The 21,314-nt window shown below is 50.7% G+C and overlaps 1 protein-coding gene and 1 pseudogene across 1 annotated transcript; one reads left to right on the top strand and one right to left on the bottom strand.

Moving 5' to 3' along the window:
* Nucleotides 1-5,938: 5,938 nt before the first annotated feature.
* On the top strand, nucleotides 5,939-8,354 carry Tpsab1 (tryptase alpha/beta 1). Its single transcript, NM_019322.2, is given in 5 exon segments — nucleotides 5,939-6,216; nucleotides 6,307-6,472; nucleotides 6,606-6,871; nucleotides 7,770-7,933; nucleotides 8,005-8,354. Coding segments are annotated over 5 exon segments (933 nt in total). The 5' UTR covers nucleotides 5,939-6,044; the 3' UTR covers nucleotides 8,170-8,354.
* A 10,152-nt stretch (nucleotides 8,355-18,506) lies between these two features.
* On the bottom strand, nucleotides 18,507-21,256 carry Prss29-ps1 (serine protease 29, pseudogene 1; annotated as a pseudogene).
* Nucleotides 21,257-21,314: the final 58 nt, after the last annotated feature.

Below are 21,314 nucleotides of genomic sequence, written 5' to 3'. Positions count from 1 at the left end.
CCCACAAATCTGCCCTCCACCACATGCCCGATGTTGGCAAAGGCCCCCAACGGAATCCGATTGGTAGCAGGTGCCCCTGATGGAATAGTGCCTCCCCTTCTGTGGGGACTCCCCCAAATCTATAACCACCATCTAATCACGAAAAGCCATCTTCCAAACATGATACATTATTCACAGTAGCATCTGACTCTGGCCAGCAATCTTGGAGAGTGTGAAGGCAAGGGAGTATCAAAGAATAAAATTAGAGCATTTACAAACCCCCACTTCTCCTCTGCTGTTGACTGATCATTTAAACCAGGTTTGCGGGAGCAAATGTGGGCAAATGATTTGTCTTACAGCAAACTTGGACTGAGCATTAGAAGACAATATGTGACTGGTCATCATGGATTCTGGTGTAATGTCATCTTCTGGTGAAGATGGCCAACGTTTTTCTCCTGACAGATTTGTGGGAATGTGTTATACTGATCCCTAGCCTCTCCTCCCTGCCTTGGGTTATAGTCTCAGTCGCTCCTGGGATGGTCATTCCCTTCATTATGTGACTGCTGAGTTCATCTGCTCTTCTGGCCTCTGGGGCTCTGAGTTCCTCTGCATGAACTGTAGAGCTCCCCATTCCCTCCCAGCATGGTTTTTGGCAGCACTCCATGTGTTTTTGATGTGATGTTTTCATTTCACAGATTTCTGTGTCTTTCTAGCTTCCCTTATTATTTCTTCTTTGGCCCACTGATTAAGACTGTCAATAACTTCGTTGGGGGTGATAGGGTCTCTCTATGTAGCTTTGACGGTTCTAAACCTTGCTGTGTAGACCAGGCTGACCTCGAACACATATAGACTGGCCTGCCTCTGCCTCTCTGCCTCTGCCTCTGCCTCTGCCTCTGCCTCTGCCTCTGCCTCTGCCTCTGCCTCTGCCTCTGCCTCTGCCTCTGCCTCTGCCTCTGCCTCTGCCTCTCTGCCCCTGCCTCTGCCTCTGCCTCTGCCTCTCTGCCTCTGCCTCTGCCTCTGCCTCTGCCTCTGCCTCTGCCTCTGCCTCTGCCTCTCTGCCTCTGCCTCTCTGCCTCTGCCTCTCTGCCTCTGCCTCTGCCTCTGCCTCTGCCTCTGCCTCTGCCTCTGCCTCTGCCTCTGCCTCTGCCTCTGCCTCTGCCTCTGCCTCTGCCTCTGCCTCTGCCTCTGCCTGCCTCTGCCTGCCTCTGCCTCTGCCTCTGCCTCCCAGCACTGGGTGGTGGAGAGCACCTTTAATCCCAGCAATCAGAAGGCAGAGTCAGGGGAATATCTGAGTTTGAAACCAGCCTGATCTACAGTGTGAGTTCCAAGACAGCCAGGGCTACATAGAGAAACCCTGTCTGGAAGGAAGGAAGGAAGGAAGGAAGGAAGGAAGGAAGGAAGGAAGGAAGGAAGGAAGGAAAGAAGGGAGGGAGGGAAAAAGGGGTGTGAGCCACCATGTTGGGTTTAGTGCCCAAACTCTTTTTTTTTTTTTTTTTGGTTTTTTTTTTTTTTTTTTTTTTTGGAGCTGGGGACCGAACCCAGGGCCTTGCGCTTCCTAGGCAAGCGCTCTACCACTGAGCTAAATCCCCAACCCCAGTGCCCAAACTCTTAATCCTTCTCAACACACACACACACACACACACACACACACACACACACACACACACACACACACTGGTCCATTCTCCACTTCTAGCATCATCCCAGTGTGCTCAAAAGGACACTTTATACAACATCTTAGAGGTTCTTTTCATCACCGAAGAGGGAGGACTACTTATTCCCACACCCTCAGCCCCTGGAAGGCTGATGACCTCTAGGCACTACCTAGAACCCTCACTGGGCCTCTGCCAGTTCTCCTGTCCCTCTTCTGTGGGGTCCTTCCCTCAACCAGTAGCCTGGAGGATCCATGAGGACAGAACCTCAGTGTCCAGGTCTAGAATGAATGACCCAGGGCCTCAGCTTGATCTGCCCATATGTCCAGAGCTGGACAGACACAGGATTCTCCTATAAGCCTGATCCTAAAGTCTGGAACCAGACTTTTTCAAGGACCACCTGGGCCCTGCGAGAAACTCCTCTGGTGTTCATTCATCCATTCACTCATTCATCCATTCACTCTTTCATCCATTCACTCTTTCATCCATTCATTCATTCATCCATCCACTCATTAATCCATTCACTCATTCATCCATTCACTCATCCATTCACTCATTCATTCATTCATCCTTTCACCCATATACTCATTCATCCATTCACTCATTCATTCATTCATCCATTCATCCTTTCACCCATCTACTCATTCATCCATTCACTCATTCATCCATTCACTCATTCATTCATTCATTCATCCATTCATCCTTTCACCCATCTACTCATTCATCCATTCACTCATTCATTCATTCATCCATTCATCCTTTCACCCATCTACTCATTCATCCATTCACTCATTTATCCATTCACTCATTCATTCATCCATTCATCCTTTCACCCATCTACTCATTCATCCATTCACTCATTCATCCATTCACTCATTCATCCATTCACTCATTCATTCATCCGTCTTGTAGTTTTCAGAGCACTAGGGGTCTGCAGTAAACTGAAGAGGTCACTGCCTCCCAACAGTGTCTCTTACAAAGCCATGGCACACTACACCCCAACACCGAGGGTAACAACGCATTGCATATACCAGAACTCAGCACCGAGAGAATGGCACACAATAAACACTACATCCCAGCAGTAAGGGTAGTTCCATTGCAGGACCTCTTGCAATTTGAATCCCAAAGTGACAGCTCAAAATCTTTTCCATTTTCATTAACTAAATCAAATCTTTTACCTTTCTTCAGTGCACTGTGAGGTTTTGATGTTGTCAATTGTCCGTCTCATGGCTGATTGCATATGAGAGAACTTAATTCTGTTACTGAGTATCAAGAGATTAAAGAAATTGTAGGGTCAGAAAGATGGCTACATGGTTAAGAGTATCGGCCACTCTTCTAGAGGACCAGGAGTTCAGTTTCCAGTGCCTACACGGTGGCTCACAAACCATCTATAACTCCAGTGCCAGGATATCGGATGTCTTCTAACCTCCACAAGCACCAGGCATGCCAAACATACCAGCAGGCAAAACACCCACATAAAACAAATTAAATAAATCTTTCAGATACAGTTTTTAAAGAGTTGGGATATTGTATGATTGAGAAAGTCACCATGAGTGCGTTCACACAGAATCTCCTTAGGCTCTTAGTTTCTGTCTGCATCTTCTTCAGTGCTTCTGATTGATTCCACCAATGGATCCTGAGCCAATCAGAACATTCCTTATAGGACCTGGTTCCAGTGAACAGCTCAGTGGTGCCTGCTGGACCCCTAGTCATGGAGTTCCTGTGTGTTCCTTGTTTGCCATCGGGCCCACCTGTCGGATCATGAGAGTTAGTCTTGGACTTCAGATGGCAGGTGTGGCTTTTTCAAAAGGCCTTTAGTATCCTTCCCCATATTCCCTTTTCTACTCTGCCCACCACTCCTCCTGCTCAATTTAACCCTTCCTGTTCTGTTTTTCCTTTACCCTTTATACCACTATGTTGTCTTCCCTCTTTCGGAAGTACCCACCCCTCCATGGCCCCTCATTATTTCCTGATCTCTGTGGATAGGTGAAGTCAAACACACTTACCTAGAGAGCCCAAGCTGGCATGTGCAAACGAGAGAACACATGTGGTGTTTGCCTCTCTGTGTCTGGATTACCTCACTCAGAATGGCTGTTTCTAGTTCTATCCAGTTTCCCTGTGCAGCCCTGGCTAGCCTGGAACTGCCTTTGTAGACCAGGGTGACCTTAAACTCACAAAGATCTACCTTCCTTGGCCTCCTGAGTGCTGGGATCCAAGGTGTAAACTATCACTCATGGCTTAATTTTATTTTTCCTAACAGTTCAATATTCTATTGTGTAAATGTACCACATTTTTATTATCCATTCATCAGTTGATGGGTGTATAGAAACCTACTTTCATAGAAGGTTCCTAAGTTGCACACATATATAAGAATACTTTTAATCAAATAACCCTACAGTGGAGATAGGGGGAGAATACCTCAACTATACACCACATGCTAGCATCTAAAAACACCAGTACCTGGTATGGGGTTACAATGAGATCCCATAGACACTCTGCAAGATACATTCTTTTTTGAGAAGTGGTTTCTCTGTGTAGCCCTGACTGTCCTGGAACTCATTCTATACATCAGGCTGGGCTTGACCTTGGAAATCCACCTACCTCTGCCTCCTGAATGCTGGGATTAAAGGTGTGCACCATCACCACCACCCAGCTACTCTCCAGAACTTGGTGGGAAGACCCTATTGCCAAAGACCTACATGCTTGAGTCACAGAGCATGGGAAAATCAAGGCGGTACTGGCCTAAAAGCTTCATTCCCACTGGCTACTTTTCATAATGCTGAAAGGTACTAATCACAACATCAGAAAAGAAAATTAATCGTCCCCCTCACCCAGCAAGCTACAATGGTGACTGGCCTGGCAAGATGTGCCCATGTCGCAAGAGTGGCAGTAACGTCGCAGAAGTAACCAACCTCTTTCAGTTTGGATCTAAGTCATGCTCCAAGAGGCAGAATCCATTCCTGGCACTGAATGGGACTGATATCCTATGGCCGTATAGGTCATAAACCCTGGGGAGAACCTATTATGTGGTTGAATGAACACAGTATCAAAACAATTTCTACTGATTTATCATATCCATAGATCAATCCCTCTCTCAACCCTCCTCAGAGAAGACTCTCCCCACAGATGACACTTCACACAGAGGCCCCCAACTGTCCACCGTAGAGAGAGTAAGAGACTATGTATTTGCTCAACCACAAATGAGCTGCACGTATGACACCCCTCCCCAGAAGGCTCAGGGAAATCGGGCAGAAAGATTATTATTCAGAGGTGATGGACAACCTCAGGGAAACAATATTTTTGGATACAGCAGGGTGGTTGCACATCCAAACTCGTAACGGTTGTGACAACATGCACGCCAGCACAATCTCAAGCTCCCCCAAAAATGCTAGCATGGGGTTTGAACACAAAATCCCACCAATAGCCGAGGAGCTATCAATGTGTGTTAGCTGCTGGGAGGGGAGAGAGATGCTCACTTTTCGTTACTCATGCAACCCCTGGCAGGCTGACCACACTCTAGGGCAAGCCCCACTCCCAAGAGTAGTTAGGCAACAAAGACTGTAGTTGGGATGGGGAGAAAACTCAATTGAATGGGTAGGTTGGTGAGGGTTGAAAGAGTAGCTAATGGGAGAGTTGAAGAAGAAGGTGACTTTGATCAAAGTACATTGTATGAAATTCTCAAAGAATTAGCAAAAACATATTATTTTTAAGAATGTGCCTATATTAGAGAACCAACGGGGAGCTCAGAACACCCTTTGACCACCTCACGCTGCCTCCAGGACTCCCGATGAAGGTGCTGGGGTGTGCAGAAGGCACAGCCCAGCGGGACTTAGAGCCTGCAAGGAAGAAGAAAGATCCAGAAGGTGGCAGGGAAGGGGAAGGCCAGGGAGGGACAGGAGTTCAAGGTAAGGAGAGAGGTAGACACTAGTGATCAGTGGGCCAAGGAGAGTCACAGAGCAGAGTGGATAAACAAGAGAGGGACAGGTGGAGGGGTGGCAAGTGCAGGAGGGGAGGCTGCTGGGCTCTGCAATCCCCTCCCTCCACATATTGCCTCTCTGCTGCTGAAGCACAGACGTTCCCGGTCGTCAGAGCAGTGCAGTTAGGGCCCATAGGACATAGTACAGGATTTATCCACAGATCTGGATCTAAAGTTGTGGAAGGTTAACAGAACCCCTTCTTGGCCCAGATGCTTGGGCCCTGAGTCTGAGTCACCCATTTCCTCCAGGCTGGGATTGGAGGGTGGCATGCCCTTCCTCCCACCCCACCCTGATCTGGAAGGATAAATGGAGAGAGGACTTGAGAATGGGTAGAGAAGATCAAAGACAGCTGAGGTGATCTTTCCCAGAGCCTCCGACATCTGAGTGTTGCGCTGAAGCAGAGTGGCCAAGCCACTAGAGACCTCAAGCTCCTGGAATGGACCTACCCTCCTGCTCCCTGGTTCCTGGCTTATTCTGCACACCACAACCTGTTGGGCCTAGCCCAGCCCTCACCTCCAACCGGGCCCGTACTACTCACTGTGTCCGAATGCTGAAGCTGCTGCTGCTGACACTGCCTCTCCTGTCCAGCCTGGTGCACGCAGCCCCTAGTGAGTTCTCCCTGGGCCCTCCCTGTCCTTCTCCCTGACCCTCACAGCTCACATGCCAGGGTACTAAGATTAGCCCTGTCTTATCCACAGGTCTAGCTATGCCACGAGAGGGCATTGTGGGGGGACAGGAGGCGTCTGGGAACAAGTGGCCCTGGCAGGTGAGCCTGCGTGTCAATGACACCTACTGGATGCATTTCTGCGGCGGCTCCCTCATCCACCCACAGTGGGTGCTCACTGCGGCACACTGTGTGGGACCGTGAGTCTCTCTGGGCTTGGCAGGGTGGGGCAAGGGATGGGTAGGAGAATGGGGTAGGGTGGGATCATCACACGGCATCTCTGGGTTTCCGGAAGTGACACAGGCTTCCTAATTGAGTATCTCTTCTCTTTAGGAATAAGGCTGACCCCAACAAGCTCAGGGTACAGCTTCGTAAGCAGTATCTCTATTATCATGACCACCTGCTGACCGTGAGCCAGATCATCTCACACCCTGACTTCTACATCGCCCAGGATGGGGCAGACATTGCCCTGCTGAAACTCACTAACCCTGTGAACATTACCAGCAATGTCCACACTGTCTCCCTGCCTCCCGCCTCAGAGACCTTCCCCTCAGGGACATTGTGCTGGGTGACAGGCTGGGGTAACATCAACAATGATGGTATGTGGTAGAGACGACTGAGGGCTAGACAGGTGAGGGCGTGGCCACGCCACGACCCCAGCACAGGGCTTCCCTCCAACTTGTGAGATGGAAATCTGAAGACCTAGTAAGGGGGAAGGCGTCAGGACAACAGGGCTCCCAGATTCCATAAGCCAAGGATACGCCAGTGTAGTTAGGATAAGTCATCTCGGTCCCTCGAATCTCAGGTGCTTCATGTCAAAAGGGGCCATAGTCTGCTTGTATTTTGGAGATTTGATTGAGGAAGGGTAAGACCACACGTACCAACAATGTCTCACACGCACTGGTTACAACTTCAGGGACCGGCATTTCACAGGCTGTGTCAGGGACCAGCATTTCATGGGCTGTGACCCAGGCCACAGGTTTTGTGTGGAGCTGGACAACTCCCTTAGGAGCCTCCAGCACCAGTTTCCCTTCTCCCTATCGGTCTTGCTTAATTTCTTTTGACAACTCAGAATAGAGAGACCTTCAGGGATAGGGCCATGAGCAGGCAGGCCCTGGTCGTGGACCTCAGGATGGATCCAATCTATACAGAGGCGGGGCGGGAGAATAGTGTCCAAGACCAGGGCTCCACTGGAATCCTCTACCCAGCCTGGGCCAGAGCCAGCCACGCTGAGGGGAGATGACAGACTTTGCCCCTGCCCTTTACTGACCAGATGGCTGGCTAATGACCTTCAGGACTGTCCTCTTTCTCTGAATAAGGTCAGAAATCCAGGTCCAGCCTGGAGGAAGAAACCAGGTTGGCAGAGCTGAATGAAATGGGCCTGGCTCAAAGAGGGCCTTGGGAACAGAACTATTCTCAGAGAACAGGGTGAGCTGAGCCCATAGCAGCCAGCCACCTGGAACCCTGCCCACGTGATGGCCTTTCTCTCACCCACAGTAAGCCTGCCACCGCCATTTCCTTTGGAGGAGGTGCAAGTTCCCATTGTAGAAAACCGCCTCTGTGACTTGAAGTATCACAAAGGTCTCAACACAGGTGACAACGTCCACATTGTCCGTGACGACATGCTGTGTGCTGGGAATGAAGGACATGACTCCTGCCAGGTGAGCGCCTGTCCCCCCCCTTACCACCCCCACCCAGCCTTTATAAGAGTACTGACCCCTATCCTCTCTAGGGCGACTCCGGAGGACCTCTGGTCTGCAAGGTTGAAGATACCTGGCTGCAGGCAGGTGTTGTGAGCTGGGGTGAGGGCTGCGCACAGCCCAACAGGCCTGGCATCTACACTCGGGTCACCTATTACCTGGACTGGATCTACCGCTATGTCCCCAAGGACTTCTGAGTTGCATCCAGGGTGACCTCTGTTGTTTCCAACATGCTGCTTTCTGCCTCCCTGCTTCCCTGCTCCCCAGCCTGAGCCCCAACTCTGCTCTACCTGAGCCCCTGACCACTTGTGTCCCTCCCGCTCAGGTAGCCACACTGTACAGGCAGCCACTCTGCTATGGCTCAATAAAATGCATTAAAGCAGCTGTGGGTTTTGCTCTGAATCTGGAGTCAACAGGGGTAGACGAAGTGTCTGGGAGAGCTGGGGTAATGTTGCTTGAGGTTTGGGGTACCAGCCGTGGGGTTTGGCTCCTACAATGAGGTGGAGCCTCCTCACCACCTTGTCCATCATCTTTTTTTTTCTTTTTTTCGGAGCTGGGGACCGAACCCAGGGCCTTGCGCTCGCTAGGCAAGCGCTCTACCACTGAGCTAAATCCCCAACCCCCCTGTACGTCATCTTAACTTCTCTCTACACGAGTTCATTTCTTCGGGGTAAGGGTCATCCCCCCACCTTGGGACCTAGAAATAGCAGGAAAACTTTAAGAGGTAAACATAGAGGGTGGGAGGGTTGTCATTATGGAATATGCATGAACACACACACACACACACACACACACACACACACACACAATGGTGATCAAAATAAGAATAAGCAAATAAGGGGTTGGGGATGTAGCTCAGTGGTAGAGAGCAAGGCCCTGGGTTCGGTCCCCAGCTCCGAAAAAAAGAAAAAAAAAGAATAAGCAAATAAATGTAATCTTAAAGTCTAAAGATGCTCAGGTGCTGGTGAATGCCTTTAATCCCAGCACTCGGGAGACAGAGGCAGGTGGATCTCTATTAAGTTCAAGTACCCTGAGGAATGATATCTAAGGTTGACCTCTGACCTTTACACACAGAGAGAGGGGGGAAGGAAGGAGGAGAAGAGGAGGAAGAGGAGGAAGAGGAGGAGGACTGCAAGGCTTCCCACAAACCAAGAAGTGTAGCATAGCCTGCACCCTTCCATTCAGCCAGGCATATCCTGCCATCCTACCTGCAGGTAATAAGAGACATCCTTTTTGCCAGATTAACAGTTCACATAGCTGTGTCCACTGGGGAACGTCCTAGAGGCTCACCTTCCCACAGACACTGCTAAGCTGGGGCCAGCTCCATGCCTGCTGTGTGAATGCCATGTGGTGGTTGTGCAGTGGACGTTAGCCTGTTCCTGTTCGGGTTTCTCAGGTCATTACCGTTCCTGTACACATAGGTGTCCTGTGCCGGACCCTGCTGCCAAAAGGCGTGGCTGAGTTCTTGGGGTAGCAGATCTCCATTTGTCTAAACAAGAGAAAACTGCTCCCTTGGGGAAGTGTGTCTTCACCTCCCTTCAAAAGTCAGAAAAGTCACAAGTACTATGCTGTTGCTAATACTAGCTGTCCTTCCTTGTGTGTGTGTGTGTGTGTGTGTGTGTGTGTGTGTGTGTAAATGTGCACACATGTGTAGAAATCAGAGGTCAACTTCAGGTGTCTTTAAAACAAACAACAACAACAACAACAACACATACAAAAAGCCCCCAAGGTTTCTCACTTGCCTGAGGTGCCAAAAGTCCTGTCCCCACCTTCCCAGCCACAGCATTACAAGTGTGCCACCGTGCCTAGGGGTGTTTTTTTGTTTGTTTGTTTGTTTGTTTCTTTTTGTTTTGTTTTACATCCTGACCATGTTCTACCTTCCCTGCTCTCCTCTCAGCCCCTCCCGCTCCCTCCCCTCTCCCTTCCTGCCTCCACTCTTCCATTTCTCTTCAGAAAAGAGCAGGCCTCCCTTGGATATCAACCAGCCATGGTCTATCAAGTTCCAGACTAGGCACCTCCTCTCCTATTCAGGCTAAACAGGGCACCCCAATAGGAGGAAAGGGTTCCAAAGGCAGGCAGCAGTGAGAGACGGGCCCCTGCTCCCACTGTAGGAGTCCCACAAAAAGACTGAACTACACACTGTAACATATGTGCAGATGGCCTATTTCAGTCCTATGAGTGCTCCCGGGTTGGCAGTTCAGTCTCTGTGAGCCCCTATGGGCCCAGGTTAGTTGATTCTGTGGCTTTTCTTGTGGCGGCCTTGACCCCTCTGACTCCTTCAGTCCTTTCCCCCTCTTCCACAGGATTCACCAAACTTCCTCTAATGTTTGGTTCTGGGTCTCTGCATGTTCCCCTCAGCTCCTGGGGGAAGCCTCTCTGATGACAACTGGGTAGGCATGACCCTCTGAGTACAGCAGAGTATCATTAGGAATCATTTCATTGACCTTTTCTTTTTTATCTTTTAGGCAATTGCTTTGGTTCTATCCTAGGTCTCTGGGCTCTCCAGCCTCTGGTTCCTGGCCCTCTAGGCACTGTCAGGAATGGGCTCCCTCTCAAGCTGGATCAGCCATGGTTGGCCACTTCCACGATTTCTGCACCACATTTACCACAGCACATCTTGCAGGCAGACAAAATGAAGGTCAAAGGCTTTGTGTCTGGGATTGTGTCCCAATCCCTTCCCTGGACAGAGGACATGGCCGGCTCAGGCTTCAGTTCCCCCATTGCTAGGAGTCTTAGCTGGGGTCACCCCGTAGATTCCATCGCAATAGGTTTCTAACTCCTCCCAGAGAGCGACCCCCCATTCTTCCCTGTGGGTTCTTGGGGGGCCAAATTTAAGTCCTCAGAATTACAAGACATATGCTTTACTGACTGAGCCGTCGGCGCAGCCCCGGCTGTGGTCCTATGGAGACTGTTAATGACACTGAGTTAATGTCACATAGAACACATGCACCCTGGTCTGGGAAGCTGTCACACTGCTACCTGAACTTGATACCCAAAGATCCGTGTCTCCATGCCTGTATCGTCTGGTGGTGCGTGTGTACCAATGTCCCGTCTCCCAGTGTCTTTATTAGTTTTTGTATTTTTAATCCTAGTCTCGCTATGGAGCCCAAACTGGCAACCAATTCATGACCACCCTACTTCAGCTTCCTGAGTGCGGGGATGGGAGGGTACACCACAGCCAACACCCTTCTTAGACATTTGGGCCACTTCCTTGGTTATGCCGGGGTTGTTTGGAGATCCTAGGGATGCTTAAGTCTGGGGCTGCTGCTTCCTGCTAATGGATCCCAGCGAATCCTAGGACTGTTTCCCAAGAGGTGGTTTCTGTGTATTATTGGCCATTGGGTACAAATGCGAGAGAAGCCGAGCTGTGGCTGCACAAGGAGACACATACGTGCTACAGTGTGTGCAGTGGTGTTTGCCAGAATAGGATGCGTATATCATCAGCCTCCTCTAAAAATATCCCCGCTTTTTAATTCAGCACAACAACACCGCCTCCCTTGCTGCTTCCGTGAACTGTTTGCTTCCTTTCCTGCGCTTTTAACATGGGAGGGGGCTGTGCTTAGAGACGGAAGATTTCGGTTTTGTGGCAGCGTTCTCTCCCTCTCCCTCTCCTTCTCTCCCTCTCTTTCTCTCCCTCTCCCTTTTGCCCTCTCTCCCTCTCTCTCACCCTCTCCTCCTCTCCCTCTCCCTCTCTCCCTCTCCTCTCCCTCTCCTTCTCTCCCCCTCCTTCTCTCCCCCTCCCTCTCCTCCCTTCCCTCCTCCCCCCACCTCAATCTTTCATATCTCCTGCTCTCTGGAACTAATTCTATGGGGCCAACTTCTGTCCTGAACTGACAAACATTCCTCCAGCCAGTCAAAGGGTAGTTATAGGACTTACTGGAGTCTGCTGCTCACTATACAGATGAAGTTGTGGTGGTTTGAATAAGAATGTCCCCCATGGGCTCATTCGTTTGAATGCTTAAACAGAGGAAGAGGAACACAGTTCAGAGAGTAGAAGTGCTTGGGAAGGATTAGGAGGTGTGGTCTCATTAGAGGAAGTGTGTTACTGGGGAGTGGACTTTCAAAAGCCACTCCAGGCCCAGATTCATTCTCTCTCTCTGTCTCTCTGTCTCTCTCTGTCTCTGTCTCTGTCTCTCTCTGTCTCTGTCTCTCTCTCTGTCTCTGTCTCTGTCTCTCTCCTTCTTTCCCTCTCCCCCTCTTCCCTTCTCCCCCTCTCCCCCCTCCCCCTCTCCATTCTCCCCGCCTCCCCCTCTCCCTCCCCCTCTCCCTCTCTCTGTCTGTCTCCCCATGCCTTTCTCTCCCTGCTGACTATAGATCAGTGCAAAGCTCTCAGCTACTGCTCCAGCACCATGATTTTCTTTGTGCGGTGATAACAGACTCACCCTCTAACACTGTAATCAAGCCCCCAATTAAATGATTTATTTTATGAGGTGCCTCTGTCATGGTGTCTCTTCACAGCAATGGAACAGTAGCTAAGACATTAGGTTCCTGAGGAGGACCTGCATGGATTCCACACCGACAGCCTGCACACATAGACAGAGAGCTCCGAGTGCACATCCTAAACATCCTGCAATACCTAGTCGTGTGCAAAGGCAGCCTTCACTCATACCCTCTCCTCTATGACCTGTCAGCTCTTTGTGGACTGTCACTGTCCATGTCAGGGAGAACAGCTTTCTGAGAATTCAACCATACAGTGGACGTAACAGGCTCAGAGGACAAAAGTCAGGCCCTGAAAACATGGAGCTTTAAATGTGAGGTTCACAGCCTGGCTGGGATAGGGACATAGGGCAGGGACCACACTGGGCGTGTGTGTGTGTGTGTGTGTGTGTGTGTGTGTGTGTGTGTGTGTGTGAAGCTCAACTCTCCTGTTTGGGCCCAAGGGCATCCTGAGAGAAGTGAGCAGTCTGGAGAAGGGGACAGCCCTAGCCCCACTCTAATATAGAACCCCAGAGGCAGGAAGACTAGGGCCCTTGGAGGAAATTGTCACTGTGGTCCACAGAAAACTTATCTAGCCATGACCCTGGGATACGAGAGACCCCAGTAGTTGGGAAAGGGTTCACCAATGCCAGACTGTGACCTCCCTCTGCCCTTCCATCTGGACAAAGGCCACACAAGTCATTGGTTGTTGGGAGAGCGCAGGGATGCACAGGTGGAATTTCTTCCTGAACAGCTGAGATCCAGGGTGTCCAGGGAACTAGGTGACAAAGTGAGCAAGAGACCAGGTCCCTCAGAACAGATCCCTCCTAGGGAGACCTGTACTGGCTCCAGTGTTTGGGACTCAGAGGATCTGTCCACAGAGGACATCCCCAAAGCTGGGTGACATTTTCTCCTGGACAAGGTGGGATGGCCTGTGGGGACACATGGCTCCCTCACCCTGCTGTCTATCCTGGGATGAGCTGACATCACCGACCTCCCAAACAGTCCCTTCTTAGACCAGCACCTCAGGGAGGCAGGCCCAGACTTGCACGGTGTCCTTATGCTTACTAGGTCAAACACTTAGTGTGCATTCTTTTTGAAAGGTGTATTTTATTTTTAATAGTGTGGGGAGAGCCACATGCGCACATGAGCGCAGGTGCTCATGGAGGCCAGAAGAGGGCGATAGACAGCCTGGAGCTGGAATTAGAGGTGGTTGCAAATCACCCATATCTGGGTCATCTACAAAACAGCACTTGCTCTTAACTGTCAAGTCATCCCTCCTGCGCCTACTGTGCGGTCTTGAGCTTTGGGTGTGGGACAGGCAGGTCTGAAATAGCCACGTGATGGCACATGATGTCACATATGGGAGGGAGGAGGACTAAACATCACTCCCACCCCCACCCCCGCCTCGGTTCACCTAAGCCTGGTCTAGAGGACATCAGTGGAACTCTCCCACCCTGACTTGAGATTTGAAGTTGAAAAATGTCCTGCACTCTGCTGGACCAACCCGGGTCACTAGGCCCCAGCCATGACGGGAAATCCAGCTCAGGGAGCCAGAGATTTGGCCCCTCTGACCTGAGGTGGCGTCAGAAGACCCAGGGCTGGATGCGGGAACAGGGACACTGAGGAGGGTATGTTGTCACAGATGCCTATGCTCACACAGAGCTTTCTGAGGAGCCTCAGAGGCTGGACTTCTGGATATGGGAGAATGGGTCCTGTAGGGACCAGGAGGGTTGCCTACAGTGGACACCGGAGCCTCCCCACACTGGGAAAATAAACTCAGGTTTCAGTGAGGACAGCATCCTGTCTCTGCTGCCTCTGAGCTTGTCCCTGCATTCTCAGCTGCAGACTTCATGTGAAGACAGGTGGAGGTAACAGCTCTTCCCTGACAAATGTGGCAGGATGGAGATGCTGTGACAGACCTTACTTCCTTCCCTCCCCCTCCCCCTTCCCCTCCCTCCTCCCCCTCCTTCCTCCTCTTCCCTCCTCTCCCTCCCTCCTCCCTCCTCCCAATTTACAGCATATACAGAGCTGTCCAGGTTGGTCTTGTCACCACAATAAACAGACTCCTCAGCCTTCTGGCCCAGACCTAGAAATGTCCAGATCCCTCTGAACTTTCAACTCCCCTTTGTTTCCATCATTCATTCTGTTCATGTCTACTATCCTCCCATTCTGTGCAACAAGATCAGCCCTCCATAGAACATCTAAATGTTTGGAATATTTTGATTCAAGACATATATTATATAGAACTCAGGAAGCAATTTTAAAAAAAATAGTAAAAAACATTTGCACACTCACCAAAAAAGATATGCAAATAGACAATATGGACATGTGGCGAAATGTATACCATTAGCCTCGACAAAAATGCTAATTAGAGACAGAGAGAACAGCGCAGAGAGTGTGGCTCAGTTGGTAGAATGCTTGTCTGGCATGCAGGAGGCACTGGGTAGGGGGTTCCCTGTCCAGAATAAGCTGAAAGTGATAGTGTTGATTTCTAGCCCGACAAAATCACCTGAGAGAAGGGCCTCTGGGCCTCCTAGGGGGAATTAGCTTCAATTACACTGATTTAGGTGGGAAGAAGCAAATACTGTCTGGGGCACCATTCCCTAGCTGGGCTCCTGAACTTTATAAATGAAGAAAGAAAACAGGGCTGGACACGTTCATGACTCTCTGTTCCTAGACTGTGTCCATCATATGACTACTTGCCTCATGCCCCTGCCTCCGGTGCCTTCCCCATAGTAATGAGTATACCTTGAACTGGGAGCTAGAATAAGTGCTTTCACCCTTAAGTTTCTTTTGTTAGGATGTTTTATCATTGCAACAGTAAAACTGAAAACTAAGAGACCAGACATGGTGATGCATATCCGTAATCGTAGCACTTAGAAGATGAAATTAGGAAGTTCAGGAGTTCAAGGCCAACCTGGGCTACAGGAGGCTCTGTTTGACAGATAGACAGATAGAATAAAAAGACAGACAGACAGAATGAAAGACAGGAAGACAGACAGAATAAAAGACAGGAAGACAGACAGAATGAAAGACAGGAAGACAGAATGACAGGAAGACAGACAGAATGAAAGACAGGAAGACAGACAGACAGAATAAAAGACAGGAAGACAGGGGTTGGGGATTTGGCTCAGTGGTAGAGCGCTTGCCTAGGAAGCACAAGGTCCTGGGTTCGGTCCCCAGCCCCGAAAAAAAAAAAAGACAGGAAGACAGACAGACAGAAAGACAGGAAGACAGACAGAATGAAAGACAGAATGAAGGACAGGAAGACAGATAGACAGACAGGGAGTTGGGGATTTAGCTCAGTGGTAGAGCGCTTGCCTAGCAAGCATAAGGCCCTGGGTTCGGTCCCAAGCTCTGAAAAAAAGAAAAAAAGAAAAGAAAAAAAAAAAGAAAGACAGACACACACAGACAGAATGAAAAACAGGAAGACAGACAGACAGAAAGCAGGAAGACAGACAGACAGACAGACAGACAGACACAGAATGAGCCAGGGTGACTTAATGTTTCTAAGCCAAGCACTCTGCAGATTGAGGCAGGAGGATCACTGCAAGTTTGAAGCCATCCTGGTCTACAGGGAAAAAAGTTGTCCAAATAAAAGCCAGGAAGAAACTCTTCACCCACCCCACCCCTGCCTAGAGTTCCTGAAGCTAAGGAAGAGTTAGTAGACACCAAGAACTGGTTAGAAAAGCCCAGTCCTATCTGTAGCCAACAGGATGTATTCATAGCCCCAGATCTGAAAGCCTTGTATCCTTTAAATATTCTGTGTGAGTCCACAATCACAGTTGTGCTCCTGCGAGAGAAAACATGTGTTCACACAAAACACAAACTGTTAAAAGCAGCGTTACTCCTAAGAGCCCTAATTAGAAACAGCCCAAATGTCCATTAACTTGTACCCAGATGAGTGAATCCTGTGGATTCCTTCCAACAGACAGTATTAGCCACAAGGGAAGATCCAGGACACTGTGTAAAACATGTGTGCTCAGAATCAGTGTACAGAGGAGACGGAGTCTGGAGGCACTGGCCTGCCTTTTCAGCCACGGGAGAGGCTAAGGCAGAAGGACTGCGGTGAGTTCAAAGGCAGCCTGGCCAACCTAACAATACTGTCTCAAAACATCAAAAAGTCCTGGGGATGTAGCCTAATGGTAGAGTTTCCCCCCAATGCATGCAAAACTCTAGAATAGACAGGGCATTGAATCTTGCTATTCTAGGACAAGCCTAGGGCATCCCCGAGAAGTCATCCGGCTTCCTGCCTATCAGGAGCCAGAGAGTGTGGGACAGGCAGAGTACAACAAATTGATAGGACCCACTTTCTCTCAGTATTCTGAGGGTTTCACAGCTACATCTGTGTTACAAAACTCCTAACCTGTGTGCTCCTACAGGACTGTGGGAGGTGGGAGGGGTGCTGGGAGCCTGGCTGTGCATAGAACCTGCCACAACCCATTTCCTGTAGAAGGTACCAGGTCCCCAAATCCTGCTTCCCACCGCATCTTACCCCAGACTCTGCAGTCTGGACTGTCCACCTTCAGTCATCCAGCAGCCCATAAAATACCAAATAAAAGCCTATGAAAAGCGTGGACACTCTCCGAAAGAGCGTGGCACAGAAATTTGAGGCCAACCTGAGCCACCTGGATCTCTCTCCTCCAAAAGAAATAAAATTAAAAAGGACCCTGAAGAGTGGGAGAGGCTGCTCTCTCCCTGCTAAACACAGTCCCTGCACCAGGAGGCATTGGGCTTCCTCCTAATGAAGGAGCCCCTTACGCGCCTACCTGTCGGCACACCCGAACCGCAGTTCCCTCTTCCCATCCTGCAGCGCCACCTAGGGGCTCTATAAGTGAACAGCAAAGAGCATTTCCAAGGATTTACTCTTAGCGCCCGGCCCACTCACTGGAAGCTCATCCAGCCCTTTGCTTTCAGAAATTGCCTGAAACCTTTTCTTTTTTTTTTTTCTTTCTTTTTTTTTTCTGAGCTGGGGACCGAACCCAGGGCCTTGCGCTTGCTAGGCAAGTGCTCTACCACTGAGCTAAATCCCCAACCCCTGAAACCTTTTCTTTTGCTGTTCTTCCCATTAAAGCCATCTCCAGGCCGCACACGGCCAGAGACAGATGTGTAGAGGTGGCAAGGCTCACCCTCCGCCTTGGCCTCTCTCAGTCCCAGCCATGGAGGTCCCGAAGTGCAGGACAGAGAAGGTGTCATGATCCTAGGGTGGGTCTCTGCTAGAGAACTGGGAGCTAGTGCAGGGGTGGACATAGGCAGGCGATTGTTTGACAATATCAAGAACCTGCAGCTGGCCACAGAACTGGCTGGTTCCTAGTCTCTTTTGAATACGGTTCACCCCAATTCCCTGTTCAATAAGATACCGAAAGGTCAGTCCCCCCGCCCCACCCCCCCCTCCGCCATAGCGGAGGTGTGTATGTGGTGGGGGGTGGGATCACCCCTGCAATCCTTTTTCCCTCTCATCCCTCAGGTGAGTCATGACTGGAGCTCTTCTCATCCCCTTGGAGCTTGAGTAAATCTCTCATGGTCTGAGTTTAGTCCCAAACAAGGCCATAACCCTGTCCCTCCTGTGTCCCTCCTGTGCACCCCTGTGCTGAAGTCCAGCTCACCCTTCCATGCCTGTGAGCATCCTCCTTGGGAGACTCAGAATCTGCTCTAAAGATTAACTGCTGCCAACTTCATCCTTGCCTGCTGACCCCTCGCCAGGTCGGTTGGACATGTTTGCAGGAGCTTCTTCTCCAGCCCCATCGTGTACAGGTAACCTTATGGCCTGAGTCTACAGAGTTCCGGCACGGAATAACACGAGGCTGAAGGCTGAGGACTTTCTGTGAGTCACCGATCCCAAGAACACTGTGCTACTTGTGATGGCTAAAGTCTTTTGTCATCTGACCCCAAACTCTTCGTGTGCAACATGGCCACACCTGGACTCCAGGTACATTTGGGATGCCAAGATATTAAGGTCCAATGGCGACTCTCTGGATACCCACCCAAGACAAGGACACAGAAACAAATTTAGTAGCACAGGAAGATAGTTCTCTCGGCATATGGTAAACCGCACCTGTGGGCATCCTTTCCAAAGAGAAGGAAATGTAAAACTCACACAAAATCCTGAACTTGGATGTGCACGGAACCTTTATTAAGAACAGTCAAAAGCAAAAGCTGCCCAGCGCCTTCAACATGCATGGAACATCTCCATTCCTCCCCACCTTCCATCAAGCCAAGAGCACCCACCCCTGCAGGCCACCGTCCCAGGGATGTCCAGACTCCCAGAAGGCCATAGTACAGGTCAGGCTCAGAAGACCAGACAAAGGCTGAAGCGGTGGGTACTGGGAGACTCATCTTCTGACGACCACCATGAGGCCAGCTGGGCTCAGGAGAACCTCTTCATCTGCTTCGTGATCCAGGGCAGGAAGGACTGCACGAGTGTGTAGACCCCAGGGATGCCCCTCAGGGCACAGCCATAGCCCCAGCTCACCACTCCTACCAAGTTCCAGGAGCCTGCTACCCTGCAGACCAGGGGGCCGCCTGAGTCACCCTAGAAGAGGAAGCAGCATCCGTGGATATTGGCCCTTAAGTGGGATTGGGAACAGGAAGTAGGAAGTCTACTGAACTCACATAGCAGGCCCCACGGCCCTCGCTGCCAGCACACAGCATGTCATCTTGGATGAATCTGTGGCCCTGGTTGTGGTGCCTGGTGGCATTATGGTATAGCTGTTCACAGAGGGCATTATCCACGATTTTCACCTGAACCTGCTGCAGGCGGTAGGGAGGGGGCAGTGACCCTGGGGAGAAAGGAAGTAGGGTTGGTGGTACATAGATCCTAACTCTCCACTCCCCTACCAACTCGCCCCAGGGGCTGAGAACGCTTCCATCCCTATTCAAACCCATCTCTGGAACAGTGTGTGTGTGAGAGACACACATCTGCAAGCTCCATGCCCAACTCTGACACTTAGGAAGCTAAAAGATGGTTTATGGGGGAGCGGTGAGATGGGTCAGTTGGTAAAGACCTAAGTTCATCCTCTGGAACTTCTAGCAAGAAGGAGAGAGAAAAATTCCCAAAAGTTGCCTCCTGACCTCCACATGGATGTTAGGACAAAACATGACTCGCCCCCCCCCACCAAATAAATACACAAATACCGTAATAAAAATCTATCTGCCTGCAGTTCAAGAACCAAGAAGAGGGGAGTCTGATGCTCTAGTATTTCCAAAAAAGAGAGAAGAGGAAAGGAAGAGGAAAAAGAGAAAGAGGAGGAAGAGGAGGAAGAAGAGGAGGAGGAGGGAGCATGGAGGAGGGGAGGGAAGGGAACACAGAGGAGGGAGCTCGGAGGAGGATAGGAAGGAGTAAGGGAGGCCCTTTGCCTCGGAGTCTTGGCCCGGCCATGCCATCGGCATCAGGTACAGATGGACATTTTGAGTATCTGGGGAAAAGTAGCCAGAGGTTCTTCATATATACCAGAATTCTCTTCCCTCCCTTGACTTCTGTTCCCTAGGATCTCCGTGCCACCCAGCAGGGATCCTCAGGTAACAACTTTGTTCCCACAGCCCAAATCTTTCCTTGGTACATACCATACATGTGGACCATGCCCCAGCCAGTCACCCAGCATGGGTACCGTGAGTTGACCTCGAGAGACCCAGAGAACAGCTTGACCGGCTTGATGTTAGCAGAACAGTCGAGGGGCTTCTCCAGCCTAAGCAGAGCCACATCCGAGCCGGGGACACCGTGCACGAAGTCCTGGTGGACGATGACCTGGCTCACCCTGGACAGCTCCTTGCCCGCATAGAGGTACACATCCCCAGCATGGATGCGGAAGGCCGATGGGTCAGCATCCCTCCTGAGATCAGAAAGAAGTTGTGACTACGTATCCTAGGAACTGTGGGGGAAGTTCTCCTGGACAAAATCAAGTGAACCCCATGTTGGCCTCCCTGATTCACCCCACATCCTACCCAACACGAGATGACAGAGGGACTCACTTATGAATGCAGTGGGCGGCCGTCAGAACCCACTGTGGGTGGATGATGGAGCCCCCACAGATGTGCACCCAGGAAGCCAGGTGATAGCTGTAGGTCCTCAGGCTGACCTGCCATGGCCACTTCCCCTGGGGGGCACTATGGCCCCCCGAGATGCCCACCAGCACATCCTCAGGCACAGATGCTGCAAGCAACAGACGGAAGGTCAGGAGCCCAGTGCTCAGCCTGCCACCCACACTGGGGCAGAGCAGGTCACACGTGTGTCCCCAGGCTCCTGGGAACAGGGCTTTCTGGAGCCTGTGTAGAAGGTGGCATGGGAAGAGGACTCACCTGAGCTCCCAGCAGTGGAGGATCCAAGAAAGAAGAGAGTCAGACGCAGCAGGCTTAACATCTGTAGAGAGAAACAGAGAGTATGGAGGGGGCTGGGCTAGCTTCCATCAGGATGGAGAGGGCTAGAGCCCCTTCCTGGATCTGGGAGAAGCCGGAAGCATGGAGGGGCATGGAGGAAGCAAGGCTTGCCTGGGTTGCGATGGAGAAGCTTGGTACCCAGAGTTTCACCGAGGGCATCTAGAAGGGAAGAGGGTGATGCCCTTACCATGCCAGGTCTCTGTAGTTCCCTCCTTGCCAGAGCTTCTCCGCCCTTTAGCCTGAAGCCCCAGGAAGTGGGTAGGAGAGTTGGCCAAGCCTGTGCTTCAAGGAGGGGCTGGAAGGAAGTGGCTGTTGGGAACTATGTCCTTCCCTGGTTCCGGTACCCAGAATAACAGTCATAGGAAAGTCACTGTCTGCTCAAAGTAGCATCATGGGGAAGTTTGGGGGAGGAGGGCTGCAGTCTAGCCTGGTGCTGGTGCTAGCTCATCCTGTGAGGGGCGAGGGAAGAGAGCCCTCTCCAGATATATAGGTGACTCAGGTAAACCAGTTCCCCCATTTATAGAGCCATAAGGAAGCTCTCGACACCATA

The sequence above is a fragment of the Rattus norvegicus genome, chromosome 10, assembly GCF_021556685.1.
Source record: "Rattus norvegicus strain SHRSP/BbbUtx chromosome 10, alternate assembly SHRSP_T2T, whole genome shotgun sequence".
Lineage (NCBI taxonomy): Eukaryota > Metazoa > Chordata > Mammalia > Rodentia > Muridae > Rattus > Rattus norvegicus.
Note: the sequence above shows the minus strand (reverse complement) of the source record. Positions and strands in the feature narration are given on the sequence as shown.